The sequence below is a fragment of the Rhinolophus sinicus genome, chromosome 2 (genome assembly GCF_057876585.1).
Source record: "Rhinolophus sinicus isolate RSI-liver-muscle chromosome 2, RSI-T2T, whole genome shotgun sequence".
NCBI classification, from domain to species: Eukaryota; Metazoa; Chordata; class Mammalia; order Chiroptera; family Rhinolophidae; genus Rhinolophus; species Rhinolophus sinicus.
The window spans coordinates 82,322,162-82,346,704 of record NC_142502.1 but is presented as its reverse complement, the minus strand read 5'-3'; the positions used below and the strand labels follow the sequence as shown (position 1 = coordinate 82,346,704).

Below are 24,543 nucleotides of genomic sequence, written 5' to 3'. Positions count from 1 at the left end.
GCAATTGTGGTGTTGGTTCATTTTTCTATTCCTACTAATGAACTCAGCCTAGTAGTAGTCCACTGAGAGAATGAGTCCATCTAGTGACTCTGGTTCCAAGGAGGGAGCAATTTATTTCTTTCCTCTAGATGTCTGGACCATTCCTTCTCCTTCCCAATGAAGCGCTGCACCCTTATCATGTGGAACCCCACAGGGAACATGTATCATTTCCTTCACTGCTCCCCATAAAGAGGAACAGAATGGCCTTGGCATTATTTTTCTAAAACTCCAGAACTGGGAACATTTAAATGAGTATTTTTCCACGTGGTCTACTGTTGATGGTGCAGATGTATTTTAAGGAACCAGAAACTACTCTTCACAAGTGATGTACTACATTGATATATCATAGGTACAAAATAAAATCTTACTGAATTGAATTACATTTAATTTTAAGTCATATGTATTTTTAATTAAGTAATGCATTTTTGAAATTAATTAATTTTATAGGCTAATATTCTTATTGACTATTAATTCTTATGAGCCAAGTGTTATTTGGCAATTTTAAGAACTATGCACAATGTAGAAAATAACTTGAACACTACAGTATCGGCCCTTAAACATTTTTAAATATTTTAACTGTATAATACTCTGACGATCTTTGTAACAGCAGGAAAGACATATGATTATTGCGAAATCAATGAGTCAGACAACGGACACAGTGAAAAATAGAAGACACTATTCAGAATGCTCACTGTTGCTGTTGAAAATGATTTATGATTGTGATTAATTGCTTTTGAAATTTTGATCAAAATTGATCTGTCCAATTTTCTAGCACTGGCTCCGTATGTCAAATCTCACCTTGGAATTACATAAATCAATTTAGTCTAGACTTCTGTTAAAACTAGGGGGAGAAAGCTAGAAGTAATTTCTAGTTGTCAGTGACAGATGGATGTTCTGATTTCATAGTTTTAGTAAAGAAAAGGTCTTACCGTAGTTGTCATAGGCATCTTCACTTACTCCATGACCGTAGTCATAATATTCAGGCACACTGCAACAGATTTAGACAGCAGTCAATGTTACTGTAATCAAGAGGGAACAACCCACAAACTCATATGGAATTTGAAAGCAGAGTGTGTGCTAAGGTAGTATCTCAAGAACCTCTAGGCAAAAACACAATCCTAAAGAAGTAGTAAGAAAAATACAGGTTATCGACAAGGAGGGCTATGATTTTTGTCATGCCACCTCAGTACTTCTTTATCTCTATCCTCTAATTTATTAATCAAATTTCTCCTAAAATACCAGTATAATGACTTCAAAATTTGTCAAGAGGAGAGTTGTAAAAGGTTTATTTCCGAGAAAAAAAGTGCTATATAAGATGACATCTGGTCAATTTTCTATGGCTTTTAATGCTGTTACTTTAAGAAATATGCATCAATTTTATCTTCACTTTCAAACACTGAAATTATATTTATACTCCTCTTTAGCCTTCCACAGTACATTCATGCACTTCTCAAATTTATAAGCTATTTGTTTTTACTTAACAGTTTGTTAGATGCTTCCACATTTTAGTAACTGAGAAAGAGGTGTTCTTCCTCCATTTCTTATTCGAGTTACTTAAAATCTTCCCCCACTGCAATTGTCATCACTTTGTCCCACAGCAATAGTTTCTGCCTTTAAGGCACCATTCCTATTAGCATCCAAGTATCTTCTATGTCTCCCATCCTCAAAAACTCCTCCATACCCCCGAGATCTCTTTCTAGCGAATGTCCGTTTCTCTGCATCTTTACTGCAGAATTGCTTGAAAAGAGGCAATTCTTCTCACTCTTTTTCACTGTGTCTCCTTCCATATACTTTTGAAGACATTCCAGTTAGGCTGTTTACTGAAACAGCTCTTGTTAGTATCTTGACATTTTCAAATTCAATGGTCAAGACTTGGTCCTCATTTTACTTTAGTACCATTTAACACAGTTGATCATTTCCTGCTCTTTCAAACACTTCAACTGCTTCTGGAGTGTTTCCCCGAAAATAAGACCTAGCCGGACAATTAGCTTTAAATGGGTCTTTTGGAACAAATTTAATATAAGACACAGTATTATATTATATTATATTATATTATATTATATTATATTATATTATATTATATTATATTATATTATATTATATTATATTATATTATATTATTGTAAAGGCCCTGTCTTATACTAAAATAAGACCGGGTGTTATATTAATTTTTACTCCAAAAGATACATTAGAGCTGATTGTGCAGTTAGCTCTTATTTTCGGGGAAACACGGTGAGATGGCCTCTCTTGGATCTCCTCAGATCATTCCATTTCCTCATGCTTCTCTACTGGTACCTGTTTCCTTTTCCAGCCACTTAATCCCGAAGGCCACAGGGGCTCCGTGATTAGAATTTTCATCTTTTCTATTGATACTCTCTAGGCAATTTCATCTGATCCTATGGCTTTAATATCATCTCTGCTCTGATGACTTCAAAGTGATAGGCTCAGCCTTGGCGCCTTGCCTCTACTCTGGTCTCATAGATCCAGTTGCCTTCTGTACATTTCCATTTGGATGTAAAATGTAACATATCCAAATGTAAAATTTGATTTTCTTTCCAACTTAGGTTTGCTGCTTCCCGTCTTTATAACAGACAACACCTTAAATAGTGTTACTCATGCTGAAAATTGTGGAGACCTATCCTTTCTCTCACATCTAATCTTTAATCAAACAGCAAATTCTGTCACTGCTACTTACAAACCATATCCAGAGTTTGAACATTTGTAAACATCTCCACAGCTGTGACAGTGGTTAAAGTTTCACCATCTCTCACTTAATCAAATACAATATCTTTTGAACTGGTCTCTGGGCTCTGCTTCCTCGGTTGCTATTTTCCACTTAGCAGTCAAAGTAATTCTTATAGAAGTAAATTAGACCATATTAGTTCTCTACTCAAAACCCATCAATATCTTCCCATATCCTCTTGGAAAAAAATTTTTAAAATCTTATTTTTGCCTACACACATTGGCCCCTACTATTTCTTAGACTTCTACCACTTTCTCCTTTGCGCAGTCTGCTCAGGGTACTTTGCTGTTCCCTGAATATGACAAACAGATGCCTGTCTCAGCACCTTTTTATCTGCTATTCCCAGTATCTAGAATGTGCTTTTCCTAAATATTTAGTGATCTCTTCTCTCATTCTTTTACAACTCACTCCAATGTCATTTGTGAGAGGTTTCTCTCACTAATCTATTTAAACTAGCATTCACTCATCCCTACCTTGCTTTGTTCATCTTAGTGTTTGTCAATCACCACTGTACATATCATATAACCAAGCAAACACACATTTCTTTACTTACTTATTGGTTGCTTCCCACTTCTAGAATTTAATAGCTCCCTGATATAGGACTTGATCTCTACTTTGTTCACTTGCAGTCATGGTTTCAGGATGATTGGTTAGAACAATGTTTGGCACATGATAGCTGCTCAATAAATATTTATGGAATAAAGACCTGAATTATTCATAGGGAGACTAGATACCATTTTACATGAGTAGCCTAATGTAACCAAGTTATAATTTTTTAAAATACTATACAAAAAATGTCAAGTATTTTAAATGAGCTTAGTATTTGGATAATAAATGCATTTTTTAAATCTTACTTAGGGATTTATAAATATTTGTGATACACTGTATTTTCCCCTCAAATAAGCTCTTTCACTTAAAAGTCCTCTGTCTAAATCCTAATTTATAAATTTACATATACATGAATTTATACTTACAAATTATCTCAAGATTAGTAATTCCTTTTAATTATATAGACGTGTGGCAAGGAAATGGCTTTATACCAAATACCAAATTATATAAGAGGTGAGGGTGGGCTATCAAAGCCAAAGGGTTAAGGTGGAAGGAAAGACAGAAAAGCCCCAAATTATGTGGTTGTCATTATCCCTCAAGGTAATTTTATAAGTCTAATTAAATTAAATACTTGAGATTTCATTGATAGTAAGGAAAGAGAAGCAGAAAATACAAAATGAAAGTCTACATTTTAGAGATAAAAGAGAGAGACAGAGAGAAGTTTGCCTCCTAGAAAGAAGGCAATTGGTAATGCACAAATTCAATTCCTGTGTAAAGTTGGGGGGGTTGGAGGGGAGATTAACCAGCCCAGCCATCATTGCCCAGGATAAACTACCTAAGAAAAATGTACAGTGATATGTTCTTCTCCCCATCCTTCTAATGGCTTGAGATTGTAGAAGTCTCAGACCATGCTGGTGGCTGGATGTTCATCTTTTCTTTCACAGACTTATCTTATTAGAAATGATGCAACCCAATTGAGAACCCTGATGTATGTGTAACAAATTCCTGAAAGTTGTTGCTTTGATATCCTGGATGATCAAGAAGTTGCAGTCTCAAGAATATGATGTAACAAGCAGCATTCCCATTTATGGGGATGAAGAGAAAAATGAGGGCATTGACAGCAGCTTCTCCCTGCCTTCCTCACAGTCAATCATGTTCCTGAGAGTCAGCCTGATTATGTTTCCCAGGATGTGTTCTATGAAGACCAAACACTATCTAACGGCATTACTATGTTTTTCATTGGATTTCCTTTTAATTTGAGTTGATGCAGATAAGAGAGGGAAAAAGCACAGTAGTGAGAAAAACCATGACAAAGAAGCTGCAGTTATTGTATATCATAAATGATACATACACACCAAGATGAAATTTTACTTTCAGAACTCTAAACAGAGTAAAGTGGAACATACAAGACATTTGTAAGATAATAGATAATGCAAAATAAAGGAAAAAATGGATAATAATCATAATGGACTCTTCCTGAGTCTATACTTTCGCTTATTCAACTATTACTTCTCACTTCTTCCATAGGAAGATATTTTACATGGATGAAAAATACACTCTTCCGCCACCCTTGCAGCTAGATGTGCCCTGTGACTAAGTCAGGAAACATGGGACGTACACAGAAGGGAGAGTGGCAACCTTGAGGTCATTTCCAGTTTAAGAAGAAGCTCCTCACCTTGGACTCGGGCACCACCACCTCCTCTGTTGGTGGAATGCACTCAAAGTGATGATTTGGCATCTACCATGTAAATAAGGACAATGCCTTGGGAAGTCATGGACCACAACATGGGAGGAACGTGCCTACTGATCACATTGGAACAGATTTACTCTAAACTACTGCTTACCTCAGGGACTGTTATGAGAAAAAAAAAAATTGTCTTGTTTGAGCCACTGGATTTTGCATCTCTGATACAACAATTGAGTCAAATACTGAAATCAATAATATGTAGAAGGGCAGACTGCCCTTAAAATTCCAAAACTTGTGGCTTTGACTTAATGGGAGGGTGAAGAGTGCAAGAAAAAAAATACTGTAGGATAGAAACCTGATGACACTTGTTATGCCATTGCCAGCAGAAACATGGATGGCGGGCTATTGGCCTGTGTATACTTTGGCGCTACAGGAAAAAAAAAAGCTGGACAAATCCTGTTAGTAATCTTTGCTGTTAATAATCCTTGCTGCTTTTAGAAATGTTTGTAAACGATATAAGCTTGAGTGAGAATGAGCCATTTTTCCAGAAGAAACAAAAGTGAACAGAACTTTGCTAAGGAAAATTATCTATGCCTGATTTATGTTCTATCACTTAAAATGGCAGAGGATTCAGAAATTTAGGGCTTAACAGGATTAGAGAAATCAACTGTTTCTGTATTCCAGTAGCAAGGGATAACGAATGTTGCTCAAAGATTCCCTCACATCTTCCCATTAGACTTTGATAACATATGTGAGCCCCAGAACAATCCTCAGACACCCAAACATGCACCTGATGGAAGCATGCTGTAAAACTGTCCTCAGTGAGGCCGTGCTCTACTTTACTTCACTCACATGTGGCCATGGATGAGCCCATTTTATCCATTAGGATAAGGAAGAACCTTCCAGTAAATCGAGTGTAATTTCCATAAAAGAGAACTGAGGTTGCCAGATGCACTAATCAAAAAACTTATTTCAATGCTGCTGCTTAGGTGTCATTTAATCTCTGTTCAGCAGGATTTTGTAATTGTTATTTCCTATAGGGCCTTCAGTGTTTCCCAAAATAAATTTCTATTGTAGTTATTATGTTCCTCTTCCACCCCTTTATATTTGATATTTTTTATGGGGAAGAGAGCAGGAAAGATAATCTGTCTATTATTTTATAGATTGCCAGACTTAAAAGTACCGTATTAAGACCCATTGTAGACTATGTCTGCCTATTTCCCAGAGATTCTGTATTTCGAGCTGGTTGAAAGAATTGAAACTGACGTTGGATTTTTCCCTGTGGGCAGAAGGTAGGTGTATCTTTGTTTGTTTAATGAAGAGTATACCACTCATATTTAGATGAGTAGAGGTTGGGCCATAGAAAACTTCTAGTGGTTCCCCTCTAAAATCCATTTGTGGGGTGGGGTCTTTGAAAGTAATTAGATCATGAAGGTGATGCCCTCATGAATAGGATTAGTGTCCTTAAAAAAGCTCTCCTGCTCTCTTTCTACCATGTGAGAATACAGAAGACAGCAGTCTGCAACGCAGAAAAGGGCTCTCATCAGAACCCCACCATGTTGGCACCCTGATCTGGGACTCCCAGCCTTCCAAACTGTAGGAAAGAAATTTCTGTTGTTTATAAGCCACCCAGCCTATGGTATTATGTTATAGCAGCCTGAACCAACTAAGACAAATGGCAACAAACTTGTCTGGATTCCTGAATGTAATGGAGCAGAGCCCACCTACTTGCCCTAGTTTATAATGTGTGAGGAGGTAAAACATTCTCTTGTTTGGGCCACTAAATTGTGGATCTCCTTATTATGGAAGCTTAGCATTCCCCAAATAATATAGTTGACAATTAAAGCAATCCCTTGAGCATGAACAGGCACTCAGTAAATGAATGTTGCATGAATAAATGATTGAATAAAATAATTCAAAGAAAAGATGACTACATTTGAACATGAATACTCTTAGAATATTTTGCTGTAATATCTTTATAAAAACTTGTGTATGCTTCAGTAAGGATGTCTACTTATATTGACAGCAATGGAAACCGTAAAAAAGAAAAAAACAATCATTCATTTATTTTCTAACATGAGTGAAACCCAGATTAAAAGTAGAAATAATGTAACTGACAAATGCATGTGTGCCTTGTACACCGTTGAATTATTTTCCAACATTAAAAACATATATGACTCAGCTAGAGAAAGAAGACTATGGTATTGGCTCTATGCTTTTCATTATTTCAGAAAGCTATTAATATTACTATTTTATTACATCTATTTCAGTCTCATGTTGTTTACTTATGTTAAAATATGAGTAAAAGTGGATAAATGGATTCAGTATAAAAACAAGCAGCTTATTTACTTTTCAAATCATTATTATTTCATCTTATATTTTAGAAAATATAGCAATCTAGGTTTCTAAACATACTGTTACAATTATGGAGGTGTTAATTAAAACTATGACAATTATTGGGAATTTGGAACTCAATTACTCTGGTGGTTACAGCACACATAATTACCCTAGGAACTGACACATACAATCAGCATATACTATGTTAGGTGCATTGACTTATTAAACAATATATAAATATTAATAAAATTCTATACAACATTTTGACCTTTTGACATCAAGAATTTAGACACTAATATTTGGAAAAAATAATGAATACAAAAGCGGCAGGAAAAATGTCAGGTTAATTTAATAATGGTCAAATGTAAAACAAGACAAAAAAATCAGAGATGAAAATTTTCAGGTTTTTTTTGTTTTTGTTTTTGGTGGATAGAGGAGCATTTTACCCTAAATAGACTATGCTAGCAGTTTAGTAAGACGATTAATTAAATGGACATGAGCACAATAGAAAAAAAAAATTACGGTGATATTTGGTTTCTAGGAAACCCAATACACCTTCACCATTATCAAACTATTTTTCCAAGCAAATTCTTGTGAGCCTACCTGTGACATAATAACTCCTAGATTTCTATAGTGATTCACAATCTAGCCTTTGGTGTTTATGTTCCTGGGGCAGGAGACACCACCTTAATGGTAAAGCCGACTGGTTCAGAAGTCAGTGAGACTAACCAGCTTGTAAAGGACAATTTTTGGACATCCTAATATTACAAATAGAGATACTGGCAGTAATATAAATGATAACACTGCTTCACACAATGCATTCATATAATCAAACCATTTAGACTCGTATAAGTGGGGACAAAATAGAGGATGTAATTTAAAAAATCAACACTGTTTAATATTTTTGCTTTTTCCTTGGTAGGCTATAAAAATTACCTGAGATAATTAAAAAAATTACAAATACACCAAAGTTTGTAGGGGCCCTCATAAGATTAAAGCTACATAAGAGTAAAGCTAAATATGAATGAAGCTCCCACATTCATAATTTTCCAGTTGCATTTGGTTTAGGCCATGTTGTCCTTCCTTTCAGCCTTTCCCTGATTTTTGACTAAGCTGAAGATTTGTATGATATCAGGACCAGAAGAGAGTGCGTTTCAACTAAAACTTTCTTAATTATTTTTTCCATGGAAGAAAAGTAAGAAATACAAAATATCGTAGAAGGGATAAAGGAACTTGATTAAAATATAAATATAAAATATTTATACTCATCTAACTAATTTTTAACTTTAGTGGACGCTCTTAAAATTTGTTCTCTTAAGCCTTTATGCTGAAACCTTGTTATATTGTGCATTTACATTGCATTTCCAGAAATATCTGTCACGTAAAGATAAATTTTCAGTCCAAATCCCATCCTCAAATTACAAATTGGTAGCTCCTTTATTTTATATCCATTTATATGATAATCAAATCTTTCTGGTAAATTCCATAAAGCTCCATAAAAGTGCTACTTACTAAGCTGTAAACCTAGAGTGTAGATTAATGAGTGCAACCAACAGGTACATGTATCCATTTTTACTACCAGCCACAACCTCAGTATCATTCAGGGCATTAAACACACATTGGTGGGATGGAGAAATGGGAGACTTCACCAACTAGCTCAAGGCTCCCCAGCTTTCTTCCACATCATGTTACTGTCCTGTTACCTGCTAGTCCTGTTATCCCTGGGTCTTCCCTTGGGGGGTATCTGTTATTTCCAGCACTAAGGATGAAGTTTACCAACATCTGATCAACCTTATTATTATGGTGGAAAATTGGACCTATTTGCAAATAGTTTTTTTTTTAATGATTTTCTTTTGTCTAGCCCTTCTAGAAAAAATCCTATCTTTCCACAAAAACTAGCTGCACGTATCTCTTTTCACTCACCTCTCCCACCATATTCTTTCACTTCCTTTATTCTTGGCTATACAAAGTAATAGTATAATAACCACAAAACAAAAGCAAAAACAATCCTGACAGCTACATATAGACATATTGTCTATTTTGTAAAACATTAAAAATCAAAACAGGTGGAAATGAAAAAGCCCTCATGGAAATTACAAGCTAGCAGAAAAGCCATTCAACAAGTGATACGGCATGATTCATTCATTATTATTATTTTTATTCATCAAATGATGAAACCATGAAAAAGAGGAAGAATTAATTCCCTGGGTAAATGGAGTGAAGGAGACTTACAGGCAGGGGTCAGAGGCAAGAAAAGGCACGGCCTTGGCAACTACTCCTCTAGGACGGCCAGGGGGTTAGCATAAGGGAGACGGAGGCGCAAATCAACACTGTATCTTGAGAAAGACGCAGGGGCCACATCTGCAAGGATCTTGTCTTAGTCCTGGTAAGGAGTTTGGATTTTATCTTAGAGGCAGTGAAGACAATGAAGGATTTAAGAAGGGGACCGACATGACTACATTTTGCCTTAAACAAATCCCCATTGGTGGTATCTTTCCTTTTTTCACTGTATCATCAGCACCTGGCAGAGCATCAACCACATAGTAGGTACTCAATAAATATTTATTGGATAAATTAATGGATACGTACATGTGTGTAGAATGAATATTTCCCTTCATAATTGCTATGTCCCTTGTGGTTTTGCATTTCTATTTCCTTTATATCCATGAGCTTGGGCTTTTTTGTTAAATTAAAACATGAATAAGATAATTTGCATATTAGGATAAATTACTTGTGAACATAACTCATAATTATTTAATTTCATTAGATGCTACATTCAGGATCTGCAGTTTGAACCGCTAAATGTCTTTCCCCACCCCCACCCCCGAACCACCCCCCCCACCACCACAACTTTGCAGAGATTAAAAGGCAACACAAAAAGAGGATAATGCTGGTTAACTTTAGTTAGCCATTCAAAAACATACTTTTTGACGATTTGGTGGATATTGAGAGGAATACATGAATTAAGTCTGATATTTCGGAGGCCCAAACTCAAATGTGTGAATCCTAAAGAAGCGTGATTTGCTTAATTCTCTTTTTGCTAATATTTTAATAACGTTTGCAGTGACAGACTCTACATCTATTCAATGCTACTTCCGTATTGATTTGAAACTTCTTTCCTACTCCTTCACCACTTCTACCATCCGAATTTTAGAATTGAAAAATTTTAAATAGGAAGGGACCTTAAACAAGAAATTAACCATTGGTCTCTTTGAATTCTTCTCTCTCCTCACAGGAGCAATAATAGCTATAATAACCATAAAAACGTATATCTAATACATTTCTAGCACTTAATATTTCAAAAGACTGCCAAGAGTTTCACATACTATGTCTTATTTAATTACCACAACAATTTTTGAGTTGGTATTAGGCAAAGTACTGAAGAGAAAACCTGTTTAGCTGATTAAGTTACTTGTCCTAAGCTACCCAGCCCTTCAGTGGTGAATCTGGGATCTGAACATTTGTGTATCTGATGAGAGAACTCACCGGGACAATTTACAATTCATGTAGACCATTATATGTATTCAAACAATCATTCTCAACTTTATCTGCATATACCAGACAAAAATATGGGAAAGGATTTACTTAAAGTGAGTATGATCTTGGGCTGACTGTGATTAGAAAGATCAGATGAGCTGTGAGCTCCCCACTACATTTACCTCTTCTCTTTCTCAGAAAAATGCAGCTACCATAAAGAACAAGGGCCTGACAAAAACATACAAAATTCTCAACACCCTCTTATTCCCTCCTGAATTATTTCTTGCTCTAGGAAGACTTCTCAGATCCTAAATAACACTATAATGTGTTCTGACAATGCCATGTACTTCCGACATACAGCATTGTTACTGTTGCAATGTCACCTGTCTTCCCAATTAAAATATGATTTCTATGAGGTCAGGTCTATTTGGATTATCATTATATTTACAGGTGGTAACCTAGTGTGTGACACATAGGAGATGTTCAAGATTTATTGACTAAATGAGTTAACTGAAGTCTTGGAATTGATGAGCTTTGCATTCATTCCAATTCTAAACAGCTACCTTCGAACCTGAAGACATCATCCAACAACCCATTGCATTGATTACCATATATCCTCTGTGTACTCTCCTCTGGATTCATCTTCCTATTTTGGGGTCCTAATGCTGTCTTATTCCACTGAGCCGTTAGCATTCAGTTCTATTTGGAATGAGCTCTCCAATTTCCTTTACCAATTTCCTCGCTCCTTCTACAACTTCACTTCAATTAGAGTCAATTTTGTAATGATATATAAGAAATGGAGTCAATCCTCTAACTATATATAAGAAATGTATGGGAGGTCTAAAGATTTTGATATGTTTGTATCAGGAAAAGTAGATTTGGTATTTACTTTAAAAGCTTCCAGTTGACAGCATAAAAAATGTTATTAAACTACAAAATAATAGGAAATGAGCCGGGGAATTAGACAAGATGCCTTTAAGCTATGGTAGTCTGACCTTTGGGCTTTAAAGTATGGAAACTTTAAGTTTATTTTTCTCCTTTTCAACCTTTTTATGGGACTGACAGCAAAAGCTTTGCCTTCTATTTACCCAGAAAATTGTGACAACATGAAATTAAAAGAAAAATGTTTATTGTGTACCATTCTGGGGCTACAAAGAGGAAAAGATACATTACATATTTATTTAAAATTTTGTTTTAATTTTATTTCTCCTACCCCCTCACCTCTGGCAACCAGCAATCCATTCTCTGTGTCTATAAGCTTTCTTTTTTTTCCACATTTCACATATAAGAGAGATCATACAGTATTTGTCTTTGTCTGATGTATTTTATTAAGCATAATGCTCTCACGGTGCATTTATGTTGTTGTGAATGGCAAGATTTCCATATACATATATATATATATATATGTATATATATTTATATATACATATATATATGGAAATCATATATATATATATATATATATATATATATATATATATATATATATATATGGCACATCTTCTTTATCCAATCATTCATCGATGGACACAGGTAGTTTCCATACCTTGGATAATTGTATTGTAAATAATGCTGCAATGAATATGGGGGGTGGTGCATACATTTCTTGAATTAACATTTTTGTTTTGTTTTCTTCGGATAAATACCTAGAAGTGGAATTACAGGTTATTATGGTAATTTTATTTTTAATTTTTTGAGGAACCTCCATACTGTTTTCCATAGTGGCTGCACCAATCTACATTCCCACCAATAGTGCACAAGGAGTCCCTTTTCTACATACCCCTGCCAACACTTGTTATTTCTCTCTCTCTCTTTTTTTTTTTTTTTTGATAAAGCCATTCTAACAGGTATGAAGTGATACCTTATTGTGGTTTTGATTTGTGTTTCCTAGATGTTTAATGATGTTGCACATCTTTTCATGTACCTTTCGGCCATCCGTATACCTTCTTTGGAATGATGTCTACTTAGATCTTCTGTCCGTTTTCCAATGGAATTATTTGTGGTTTTTTGCAATTAAGTTGTATGAGTTCTTCATAAATTTTCAGCCTATCAGATATGTGATTTGAAAATATTTTATCTGATTCAGTAGGTTGCATTTTTACTTTGTTGATGGGTTCCTTTGCTCTGTAGAAGCTTTTTAGTATGGTATATTTCCACTTGTTTGTTTTTGCTTTTTTTGCTTTTGCTTTTGGTGTCAGTCTCAAAAACTCATTGCCAATACCTATGTCAAGGAGTTTAACACCTATGTTTTCTTCTAGGAATTCTATGGTTTCTTCTAGGAATTCCATGGTTTCAGGTCTTACATTCAAGTCTTTAATGCATTTTGAGTTAATTTTTGTTATGGTGCAAGATAGTTGTTTGGTTTCATTCTTTTGCATGTGGATGTACAGTTTTACCAGTAATATTTATTAAAGAGATTGTCCTTTCCCCAATGCATATTGTTGGCTCCTTTGTCATAACTTAATTGACCACAAATTAATAAGTTTATTTCTGGGATCTCTATTCTATTATTGCCTTATGTTTTTTTGTGTGTGTTCTTTTTTTGTGTGTTTGTGTGGTTTTTTTGCCAATACTGTACTGTTTTGATTATTAAAGTTTTGTAATAGTTTGAAATCAGGTAGTATGAGGCCTTCATCTTTGTTCTTCTTTCTCAAGATTGCTCTGGCTATTCAAGCTTTTTTGTTTGTTTTGTTTTGTTTTGTGGTTCCACAGAAACAGGATTATTTGTTCTATTTCTTTGAAAAGTGCCATTGGCATTTTGAGAGGGATTGCACTGAATCTGTATATTGCTTTGGGTACTATGGACATTTTAATAATATTGATTTTTCCAATCCCAGAGCATGGAATATCTTTCCATTGTTTTGTGTCTCCTTCAATTTCTTTCATTAACATCTTATAGTTTTCAATATACAAATCTTTTACCTCTTTGGTTAAATTACTCCTAGGTAGTTTATTCTTTTTGGTGCAATTGTAAATTGGATTGCTTTCTTTATTTCTCTTTCTGATAGTTTATTATTACTGCATAGAAATGCAACAGATTTGTGTGCATTGATATTGTGTCCTGGAATGTAACTGATTTTGTTTTTTACTTTTAACAGTTTTTTTTTGTTTTTGTTTTTTATGGAGTCTTTAGAGTTTTCTATATATAATATCATGTCATCTGCAAATAGTGACAGTTTTACATCTTTCTTTCCAATTTGGATGCCTTTCATTTCTTTTCGTTGCCTAATTGCTCTGCCTAGGACTTCCAATACTACCTTGAATAAAGGTGGCAATAGTGGGCATCCTTGTCACTTTCCTGGTCTTTGAGTATGATGTTAGCTGTGGGTTTATCTTATATAGCCTTTATCAAGTTGAGGTAAGTTTCTTCTATATCCACATTGTTGAGAGTTTTTATCATAAAAGGATGTTGGATTTTGTCAAATTTTTTTTCTGCACCGATGATTGGGGTGATCATATGATTTTTATCCTTCATTTTGTTAACATGTTGCATCACATTGACTGATTTGAGGATGTTGAACCATCCTTATATCCATGGAGTAAATCCCACTTTACCATGGTGGGACATCATTTTAATGTATTGTTGAAATTGATTTGCTGATATTTTGTTGAGGATTTTTGTGCTATATTCATCCAGAATATATGTCTGGTTTTGGTATCAGGGTAATGCTAGCCTCATAAAATGAGTTTGGAAGAGCTGAGTTTCCTCTTCCTCTATTTTTTGGAAGAGGACTGGTAATAATTTTTCTTTGAATCTTTGGTAGAATTCACCAGTGAAGCAATCTGTTCATGGACTTTCGTTTCTTTAGAGGCTTTTGATTACTGATCAATCTTTTTATGAGTAATCTATTATTTAGATATGTTAAAATGATAAATATTAGTATTGCAAGGAAGTATGACTAGATTAGTATTGTGAATATTTTCAAATTACTTGCTCTCCATTTATCCAACAAATCTACTGACAACTTACTATGTGCCAGACATTATTCTAAGTGGTAGGGTATGTGGCAACCAACAAAATATACAAAGATGCTTTCCTTCATGGAGTTCAGAAGTAAAATAATAAACAAGCAAAATAAACAAATAAAATATAGCCTCAGTTAAATAATTATAAGTGCTTAAGAGAAAAGACTAAAGTTGAAAGGGAAGAACGTAAAATTATAGTTAAAGTGGTCAACAAGTCTTTACTGATAAAGTGATATTGAACAAAGACCTGAAGGAGATAAAGGAGCAAACCTTGAAATTTGGGGAAAAGCATTCCAGGCAAAAAGGAGAGATAACATAAAGACCTTGATGTAGGTGTGCACTTAGAGTTTTCAAAGAATGGCAAGAAACCAATGTGTCAAGGCAAAGGTGAGTTGCAGGAGATGAGGTTGAGGGGAGGAGGGAGACTGTCACAGATTCTTTTCAATGCCTACGGCTAAGTGAGGTCTTTCCCAAGGCTGGATTTTGACCTCATTTCCCTCTTTCTCTACATTCTGCACCTTTATTGTCAGATCCATTCCCAAGACTTCACTGACCACAAACTGTGTAACTTCTATAAAGAAATTTCCAATATAAAAATAACAGAATCTTCACATGAACAGCAAATAGCACAACTGCCTCAAAATATTGGTTGTAAAGGTTAAAGTGTACATTTTTCATCCAAATACTAAAAGCTAATTACTTTAGCTAAATGTGAAGTAACACTGTAATTTAGAAGAAGCCTTAATTATTTGAAAGCAATCTAATGTGCTTGAATTTTGATAATTGTACAAATGAGCAATGGCTTCTGAATCCACTGTCATGATTAATACTAAAAGTGGATAAAAATGAAGACATAATATTTATTGGGCTGCTACCAATTAATTTCAAGGGTTTAGAAATGAAATACACTGAAGTATTAAAACAGACATAAAACACAATTATGATACATCCAGTCATAAGGGAAAACATAGGAAAAAACAGATATATATATATGAAGCAAAATCAGTATTTCTTCTAAAAATGGTACACAGAACAGAGAAAAAAAATGTATTTGAACTTAAATTCAGAGCTGCTATTTTTATGGAGTGTGTCATTTTGGACAAATCATTCAATTTCTCTGAACTCCAGTTTCTTCATCTTTAATATGGCAGTAATGATATCTACCTCATGTCAACGACATAACCCATGACAGCCCCATGATAAGTACCTAGTACACAGCAGGCACTCAATAAATATTAATAATGGTGACTGTCCAAACAATGAAGGCATAGACATAAAACCCCTCTTTTTCACATTCACAAAGGTTGCAGTGCTGATAGAGATTTCATCTCCTTGAAATATTCTGAAACATGACATAACCATACCTGACCTCTTAAGTCTCTGCTGATGGTATTTAATGTCTACAGGATGAAATATAGGCTGATTATTCATGAGGGAAGTGACATATTTGTTCTGCTCACAGATTAAGGATCAAGATAGATGATCTATATAAGGCATCTTGGGTAGAATTATGATGAGCTTTGCAATGATCTCCATTATAGAAAATGGATGTTTTGAGAGCGCAACCTTATGCCCCAAATGAGATAGAAATGCATTTAGATATGCTTTTGTTTTTTTTGGATTCAACACTGCACATACCTTTCTGCAAATAATCTCTTTTTATAGATACTCCTTAATAATTTTTTCTAATTCAGTTTGTATTTTTTTGCTTACTTTGACCCTTCATTATATAAATGAGTGGTGAGCAATCTCATGACAAAAACATTAATCTTTTGCTTTATTGTGCAGAATTATCATTAGAACATAGTAATTATTTTCTATAAATAAGACTTTCAACTGGCTGATTAATTAGGCTAACACGACATTATTAAATGAACTGTTACGTGCCTTTGGTACAAATACACAGAAGCTATTGAACCCTAGTTTAAAATGGACATAATTCTAACTGCAAGCACATATTTATTTGGCTGAATCATAATTCATGAGTTATCAGTAAGATTTCAGTGTTGTAAATATAAACATTACTTCTAATTATTTCAACACTGTAGTTGACTTTGAGACTAAATTCACTGGTACAAATTGCACTGTGGCTATGCATTAATGGTGATTTATATTCTTCTCCATTCAAATCACAAATAGAATCTCACCTGTGCTGTGTAATGTTCAAATAACTTGTTACTTATTAAAGGATTATTTATCATGCTCCAGACTTTGAAAATTTAAATAAATCAATTAGAGTCTGGGGAAAGAATATATGAATTGATAACAATGATTCCATTTTGACAAGTCTTTTCTTTATGTGAAGGAACAAGGCCACAATCATCCAAAAGCTCTCAATTTTGAACTTAAGTCAGGTGAGGCTCCGTCATGCACCGCCACTGTGGCATGTTGTAGTTATGTATTTTGATGTCTTCCTTTTCTTTGATCCTCAGACTGTGAGAGGTAATTCCTTATATAGCACACAAGTCCCTTTCTATCTATGTCCTAATGACCCATCCATTCTCCTCCCTATCACTCCCCATTACTATAGCCTCTACTCTGACGTGGTGGAGCGTCTCCTGTGCCCCTGAGCATGGTTATCCTTCCAACTTGACAACACTTCCTCTATTTCTTCACCCAGGAAAGTATTCATCATCTTTCTGGGAACTAGCTCAATGGTAAGCTTCTTATAAAAGCTTTACCCAAATTTGCAGGCAAGGTATTACTCCTTCCCTGCCTTCTATAAGATCTTGCTCACATCATCATGTAAAACAACGCTCATTGTATCAGAACTCTTAGAAAACAAAAAACAAACAAACAAAAAAACCTGTCCCTGCCTCTAGCACAATGGTTCTCAGTATGTAGTGTGCATAAGTGTCACAAGAACACTGTGCTAAAAATGCGGGTTCTGAGCCCCACTCTTCAGATTCTGAATCAGCTGGCCTCAGTTGGGACCCAGAAATCTGCAGTTTCATTTGCAGGAGTTTCTAATGCTGACGTCCAGGATTATACTCTGTAAAAAACTACATGAACTGTGAATAAACCAATGTCCGGGCTATGTCCTGTTCATTTTAAATACATAGGTCCACAACAGTGACATTCAGTGAATGTTTGTTGAATAAATGAATGCTTATAAAATACTACATAATTTCTTTGTAAATAATTTGTAAGCTGCCTGACAGCACAGCCATGCTGGTTTGTGACTATGTTAACAACTGTTCTCATGGAATTGAACTTTGTCCTTGGTTTAAAAAAAGAAGAAGAAGAAGCACTTGATAAAGAAATATAAGATGTGCTAGGAAATATAATTAATATACTGGTTTTAAGAATTAGTATTCCAAGAAAAGTAGCTCCAAATCAACAAGAGAAGGTCTAAACTAAATACAAATTTCTGAGTTTAGGTTAAAAAAATAATAATAAATTGCGAAGATGTAGGATGGTGTTAGAACTGGCTTGCCAGCAGTTCATTTAGAAAGAACCTAGGTTTTCAGTTGAAAACCAATTCAATAAAACCCCAATAATACAACACAGACACTTTGAAAAACCACCCAGTCATATGATGTTGAAGGGCTTTAAACAAGAAGCACAGGATGTAAGAATGCCATTTCTTTACACGGGTCAGTTCTCATCTGATACAACGCACCTCAAGTTCACTGTGCCACAACTTAAGATGGATGCCCGGATAACTGAGATGGTTTTGGAAGACAGCAGCTAGAGTATTTGGTGAAATGGGAATCACAATTTACCAAGAACGGTTGAGGGAAACCATGTCTGTATGGGCATTCACCCTGGATGTTGGATGTTACTGGTACAATAATGTTTCTCAACACGCCCAACATACTTGCATCATACAACAATAAGTAATCATTTAGGTCATGAGTTGTGGTTTGGCTGGACGTTCGCTGGTCTAGGCTGGGTTTGCTGGGGTTTCTCTTCTATGCTATGGATGGATCTGGGCTTGGCCCTCATGAGGTTGGGGCTCCCCACATGTTCCTTCTGGAACTCAGACTGAGGGTGCGGCAGCTGCTTGGGGAAGCTCTTCCCATGGCAATGGCAAGAGAGCAAGTGGGAAACACATAGTCCTCTTCGTGTGTAGGCTTAGAAGTGGCGTTATTCTGTTAGCTAGAGCAAGACAAGTAAGTGATGGCGAGGAATCAGGAAAACAGACTCAGCTGCTTTTTTGAGATGGACTGAAACATCACACAGTGCGAACACAGGGAGGTGAAGGATTATAGCCAAGAATGCACTCTACCACACTCGGGATGGATATTGATACAGGGACATTACCTTCATAAAGAAAGGCTGATATGTGGAAGAGAGCTGGCTGTATTATATGTGGCTTCACAAAGCCTATTACGTAGTGATCAATGTATGTAAATGAAGACTACAAGGAAGAAGTTACTTCAGTTTAAGGGTTTCCTAATAAGCTGAAGTGTTAAAAAAAAATGAAGCATTTGGGAGGCAATATGATATTAGTACAAAGAGCCCCGTGTTTGGAATTTGACAGGAATCAGTTCAAAGCTTGGATCTTTTACCTAGTAAGCTACAATAGAAAGTCCTGGGCAAGGTAAACATCATGAGTCCTAGTTTCTTTATTTGTAACATGAGGATAAAACTATCCACCTTATTTGATAATGTTTACAAAGTACCTAATATAGACACCTGCCTAGAGCAACTGCTCTGTATTGTGGCTATTATTATTAGAAACAGATTACAGTTAGTACTGGTCAGGTGTCCCCTGCTTAGCCCTTCACACACCTCTCTTGCTTCTTTCACACATCTTCTATAACTCAATCTTACTGAATATTATGTAATACAAGCCTATTACTGATACTTGGATACCAAGTCAAAAAGTTCTGAAACCAAAATTGTTTCCTTTAATTCGGTGTCTGAAATCATTAGGCAACAAATCTCTGATCTAAAATGATAAGAAGCTATTTATAGCTATGTATATCCTGTTGAGTGTAGCTATTCATATATTTCAATATAATTACATTAATACACATTTTTGGTCCAGATGACACTGAAGGTGATATGCAATATATAGAATATGCATTGTATTATCTTTCAAAAATACAAATAATTCTGAATATAAAGTATCTCATCCACATTTTGCCCAATACCTTCCTGTTTCCCATTGAGGGGTGTCTCCAATTCTAAACTAATGTGCTGAGGAGAAATAACTGACATGCTGACATAATCTGATCTTAATAAATGGTAAGCAGGTCTCAGTTACTAACTGGGACACTTCCTTAAGTTCTCTTGGGAGCCTCGTCATTCAAATGACTAGGGAAAATGGTTTTCCTAACTCTTCTCATTCGAGTCTTATAAAAAGTATTTTAATGGAAATTTTTTAAATAAAAATTAACTATTTAGGCAAGTGCTATAGTTATCAATGAAATTAACCTTAAATTAATAAAAATAATTAACAAATGCAATGAATACATATTGAATAATTTGAGAAAACATATAGTTTCTTTCCTAAAGCTAACAACAGTTATCCTACATGCCTAAAATAAAAATGCCAGATGAGAACAACAAAAATAGTGTGTATCAAGAGCTGGATTCTCACTCTGTTGAGATAACTTTAAACAATACCAAATCCACTGTTTATGCATGCAAAGGTCTGTAGATGGCATGAAAATACAGCTAACTTGTAGAATAACTGTGGGAAATATCTCAAATTCAATAACCGTCTGTAAATTCAATCTCATTGTTGACTATAGTTTGAGACATAAGAGAATTGAATTATACAATAACGGTGAGTCACTTTATAGCGAATAGTGCCACTTAAATGAATAGGACAAGCTGTTATATACTTAATGCTATAACTTTTATTAAATTACTGGGTAACTGCAGTGCCTTACACTTACATTTTCATGAGAAGGGTTTCTTTCTGCACATTCTTAGTATCACATTAAACTTACAGCCTAAAAACAATAGTTAATGTAAAATGATTTCTTTTTTTTCTTTCTTGCTTAGAAATGTTCTTTGGTTAGAGCCTTTTGAAAAGCACACAGATAACTCACTACATTCTCATTATATTAAGTGCATATTCTCTCTGGCATGTTCGGGTATATAACAGAAACCTTTTGAAGTAATGAATCGATTTAGATTTTAGACAGTATTTGTCAGTCTTTATGTCTCAGGCCTCTGGAATCAGCAGATGTGATTTTGAAGCCAACCTTTACTGCTTGAAAGAACTTGGGAAAGCTACTTAATATTTTTAAGCTTCAAATTTTCTCTGACTTTAGTGTTGTTGCAAGGATTAAATGAGATAAACTGGCCTAAATAATCAGCAGCAGCTAGCACAAAACTAATGTTAGTTATTATGATGCATTAGTTCCCACTAGCCTCTGAACAACAGAGCAGCAGTTCCTGTCATGTGGGCTCTGATGCCTGAGGAGCTAAGAAGTAGTGCAAGGGGGTCCAAGAACCCATTTATTCACTGCATATTCTGCCTTTTTTACATTAACAAAGCACGAATTGATTTAAAAGCACTACTGTTTTCATAGCAATTTCATGTCATTATATCTTCAAGTAACTGAAACTAATATGTATAATTACTAGATGTTGGGTGTGTGATAAAAATTTTGGATGTTGTGCTGGATCTTTTCTATTTGCCTCCCCACTTCTACTCTTCTCTCCAATGTGTTCAAAACCCCGGGGATGAGAATGGCAACTCCATCTACTGGGTCTCTTGTCCTCTGCCTCCTAATGGGTTCAGCCAATGGAAGCAATGGCAGGAGACTGGAAGGAGAGGTAAGTGAGGTCGGGGGATGAACTCCCTGGAGCTTCCTCCTTGTGGGTTGGCCATGGCTGCCATTCTGAAACAGCTCCTGACAAGAGCCCTCTCTGACAGCTTTCTCTGTCTCCCATTCCTTCTGAGTTTTGGTGGCAAACACCTTGCCCCAGGGAAACTAGCCCCAGGGGATTGCTTTGTTTCTTGTGGTTTCACTATACTCTGCCACTGAAAATAGTTCACCTATTAAACTTTCCTCAAATTATGCTAAAATTAAGAGTCTCATTTTTCCCTCCTACTGTGTAGACACATATTCAAAAAGGGTCTTCATCCTTGCAAATTTTGGGAACTATCAGAGGGAGATATATCTTTGCACTGTTAGCATATTCCTTCATTAATCTGCAGAGAAGAGGATTCTCTTTTTAGGTTGTGTGAGTTTCTCACCTGATTCATGCTTCAAGGAGAGTAAAGGCAACTATTTTTTTTTTTTTTTTTTAATTTGCTCATTACACCACCCTGTAGTTAAAAAAATTTACACTGGAAAATTATAAATTCTTAACATTTTGTTTCCAAATTAGATTACTGTTAGAATCAAAGATCAGAATTGGTCTTTTGATTTTCATTCGCAATATTACTATCTGTTTCTAAGTTCTGTTCATGAAAAACACTTGTTTCTGCATCTATGATTTGATTCGGTATAAATTCCTGCTTAAAATTTGGACATTGAGAAAAACCAAATGGTTGGTAAAATTTTGTGAATTTACGTAATTTCAGAAGATTAATTTCTAAAAATGTTAATGACTTTGAAGACTACATTAAAAATGGGGTATCAGAACATGAACAGAATTTAATATTTGGTCCAATTAAAGGTGTTAATCACAGGATGTAACTTGTCTTCAGTCAGACTTCAAGTAATTGAATTCCCTTGGAAACTACAATACTAGTCCTGCCATTTCAAGCATGCATCATAAATTTGCCAACCTGTTTCTTTACTTTTTCTCCTCATAGACACAGAGCAAGAGAAAATGATGGTTGGAGATCAGTTCTTAATATGTCATTTAGTTGAGCTGCCTCTTAAGGACTTTTTAGTAAAGTTCTTTTTCTGTTCCATTTGAAATTTTCCAGAACTAAAGATACATTACAAGACAAGTGGGGATTAATTAAAATTGTTACAGCTTCTGAACTTCAGGTGAACCTTTTTGTAGGGTTGTTACCTCATGAACTTCCCTTAGACTCTCTATTGAAGATGATATAATTATTCCATTTAAGCACCTGCCAGATTCTACTTTATAATCTCTGTATTCACCTGTGCTGACTAAGTAGTCAATTAAAGACAATTTTCTCTAAAGACTTTTATTTTTTAAATCTCAGTTCTGCTAAGTCACTGGCAAAATCTATTGTTTTACCTTCAAAATTTTAAATCAGCATTTCTTCTGATTTTGACCATGACAATGGTAAAATAATATTTATATTGTTTGTAAATGATGAAAAGTTTTATGCTCACATAGTTATCTTTATTCTACTTCTTTAGACATTTTCTCCATTTCCCTCCATAAATTCAAACCATACTTTTCAAAGCCCAATTAAAGAGCCACCATTTGAAAAAGAAACAATTCTAGACTGATTCTTGTAGGAAATAAACTATCACTTCTAATTCCTAATACTTCATTATTTCATAGTAGTCTTTTCACTTATAATATATTTATTTAAATAGATACACAGCTTGTAAATGACTGCTTCTCAAACAATTAGGAGAAATATTAAAATATATTCAAAAATTTAAAAATAAGTATTGTCTCTGTATGGTGTACTTTCTGACATACATAATTATTTAACAAGCTTACTTAACGGAACTGTTAATCTTAGCGTTTGCTGGCATAGTTGGATCAATAGAAATAATATACAAGTAGGGATTTAACTGAAGCTGAGTAATATTGTATGTCAACCATAATTTTATATATATATATGGTCACGGAATATGGAGTTCAGCATAGGGAATAGAGTCAATGGAACTGTAATAGATATGCATGTCAGGGGGCAGTAGATTGGGGGAGGGGAATTGTCACTTTTTGGGGGGTGAAATGTCTGGCTATTGCATTGTTTTCTGCACCTGAAACTAATAAAAATATTTTTTCCCAAAACTATTCTATATTCCATTATTTTATGCATAATTATGTTCAATTATTCTAGTATTCATTTTTAGAATATTCAAGGATGAATTTTCCTAATTCCCAACTTTTTCTTCTTCCTTGTCTCTTAGTGTCAGTTAAATCTATTTAAATTTAACCAGAAAAAGGATGAAGAAAGTTCCTCACTTTCAGAAAATTATTCCAAAATCTCTACAAGCTAAATGTACCTCTACTGAGCTAAATCAAGAAATTATTTTGCTCTACTCTAGTTGTGTTTGTAGTGTGTGATAATGTGTTTTCTACTAAATAGGTTTTGAAAAAAGTTATAGAACTTTATCATCACTATTTTTATGTGCTAATATACAATGACGAGCTAGCAATTTAATTGAAAATACTAGGAGTTGTATTAAATATGTAGCCAAGTTGCATCTACTACTCTATTCAGTGTCTGTGATGTGATGCAAACATTTAACCAATCTTAAATAACTGTACTGTGTTCCAGTATGCAATAGACATAATTAAGATATTACCCACAGTAAAGGCTTTTAGCTCATGATGGCTTTTCTATTTAACCTACTATAAATTCACCAGTTGGTCAAAGTTGAAGATGGTCATTTCTATAATGATATCTTATGTTATGTTTAGCTTTAAAGGTATCAGTTTACACTCATCATTCTCCTAATCTCTCTTTAAATAGTCTTCTCTTTCAATAGAATTCCATTCCACCCCTTTCGCTATGCTGTCCCACAGACCATGGAAAATGCACACTTATGCAAAACATGTATACTTCCTCCACTTCATACTGACCTAAAATTGTTTCTTTCATTGCCACCTTCTCTTCTACAAATATTACTTAATAAATCATGCAAATTTCTTTGGGTGCCAATATGGTTGA

The 24,543-nt window shown here is 34.8% G+C and overlaps 1 protein-coding gene across 1 annotated transcript in view; it reads right to left on the bottom strand.

Moving 5' to 3' along the window:
* KHDRBS2 (KH RNA binding domain containing, signal transduction associated 2) overlaps positions 1-24,543 on the bottom strand; it is a 518,085-nt gene that overhangs the window by 26,866 nt on the left and 466,676 nt on the right. The window contains exon 8 of the mRNA XM_088795635.1: positions 969-1,027. Within this exon, the coding sequence (XP_088651761.1) occupies positions 969-1,027 (59 nt within the window). The remainder of the gene's footprint in view (positions 1-968; positions 1,028-24,543) is intronic.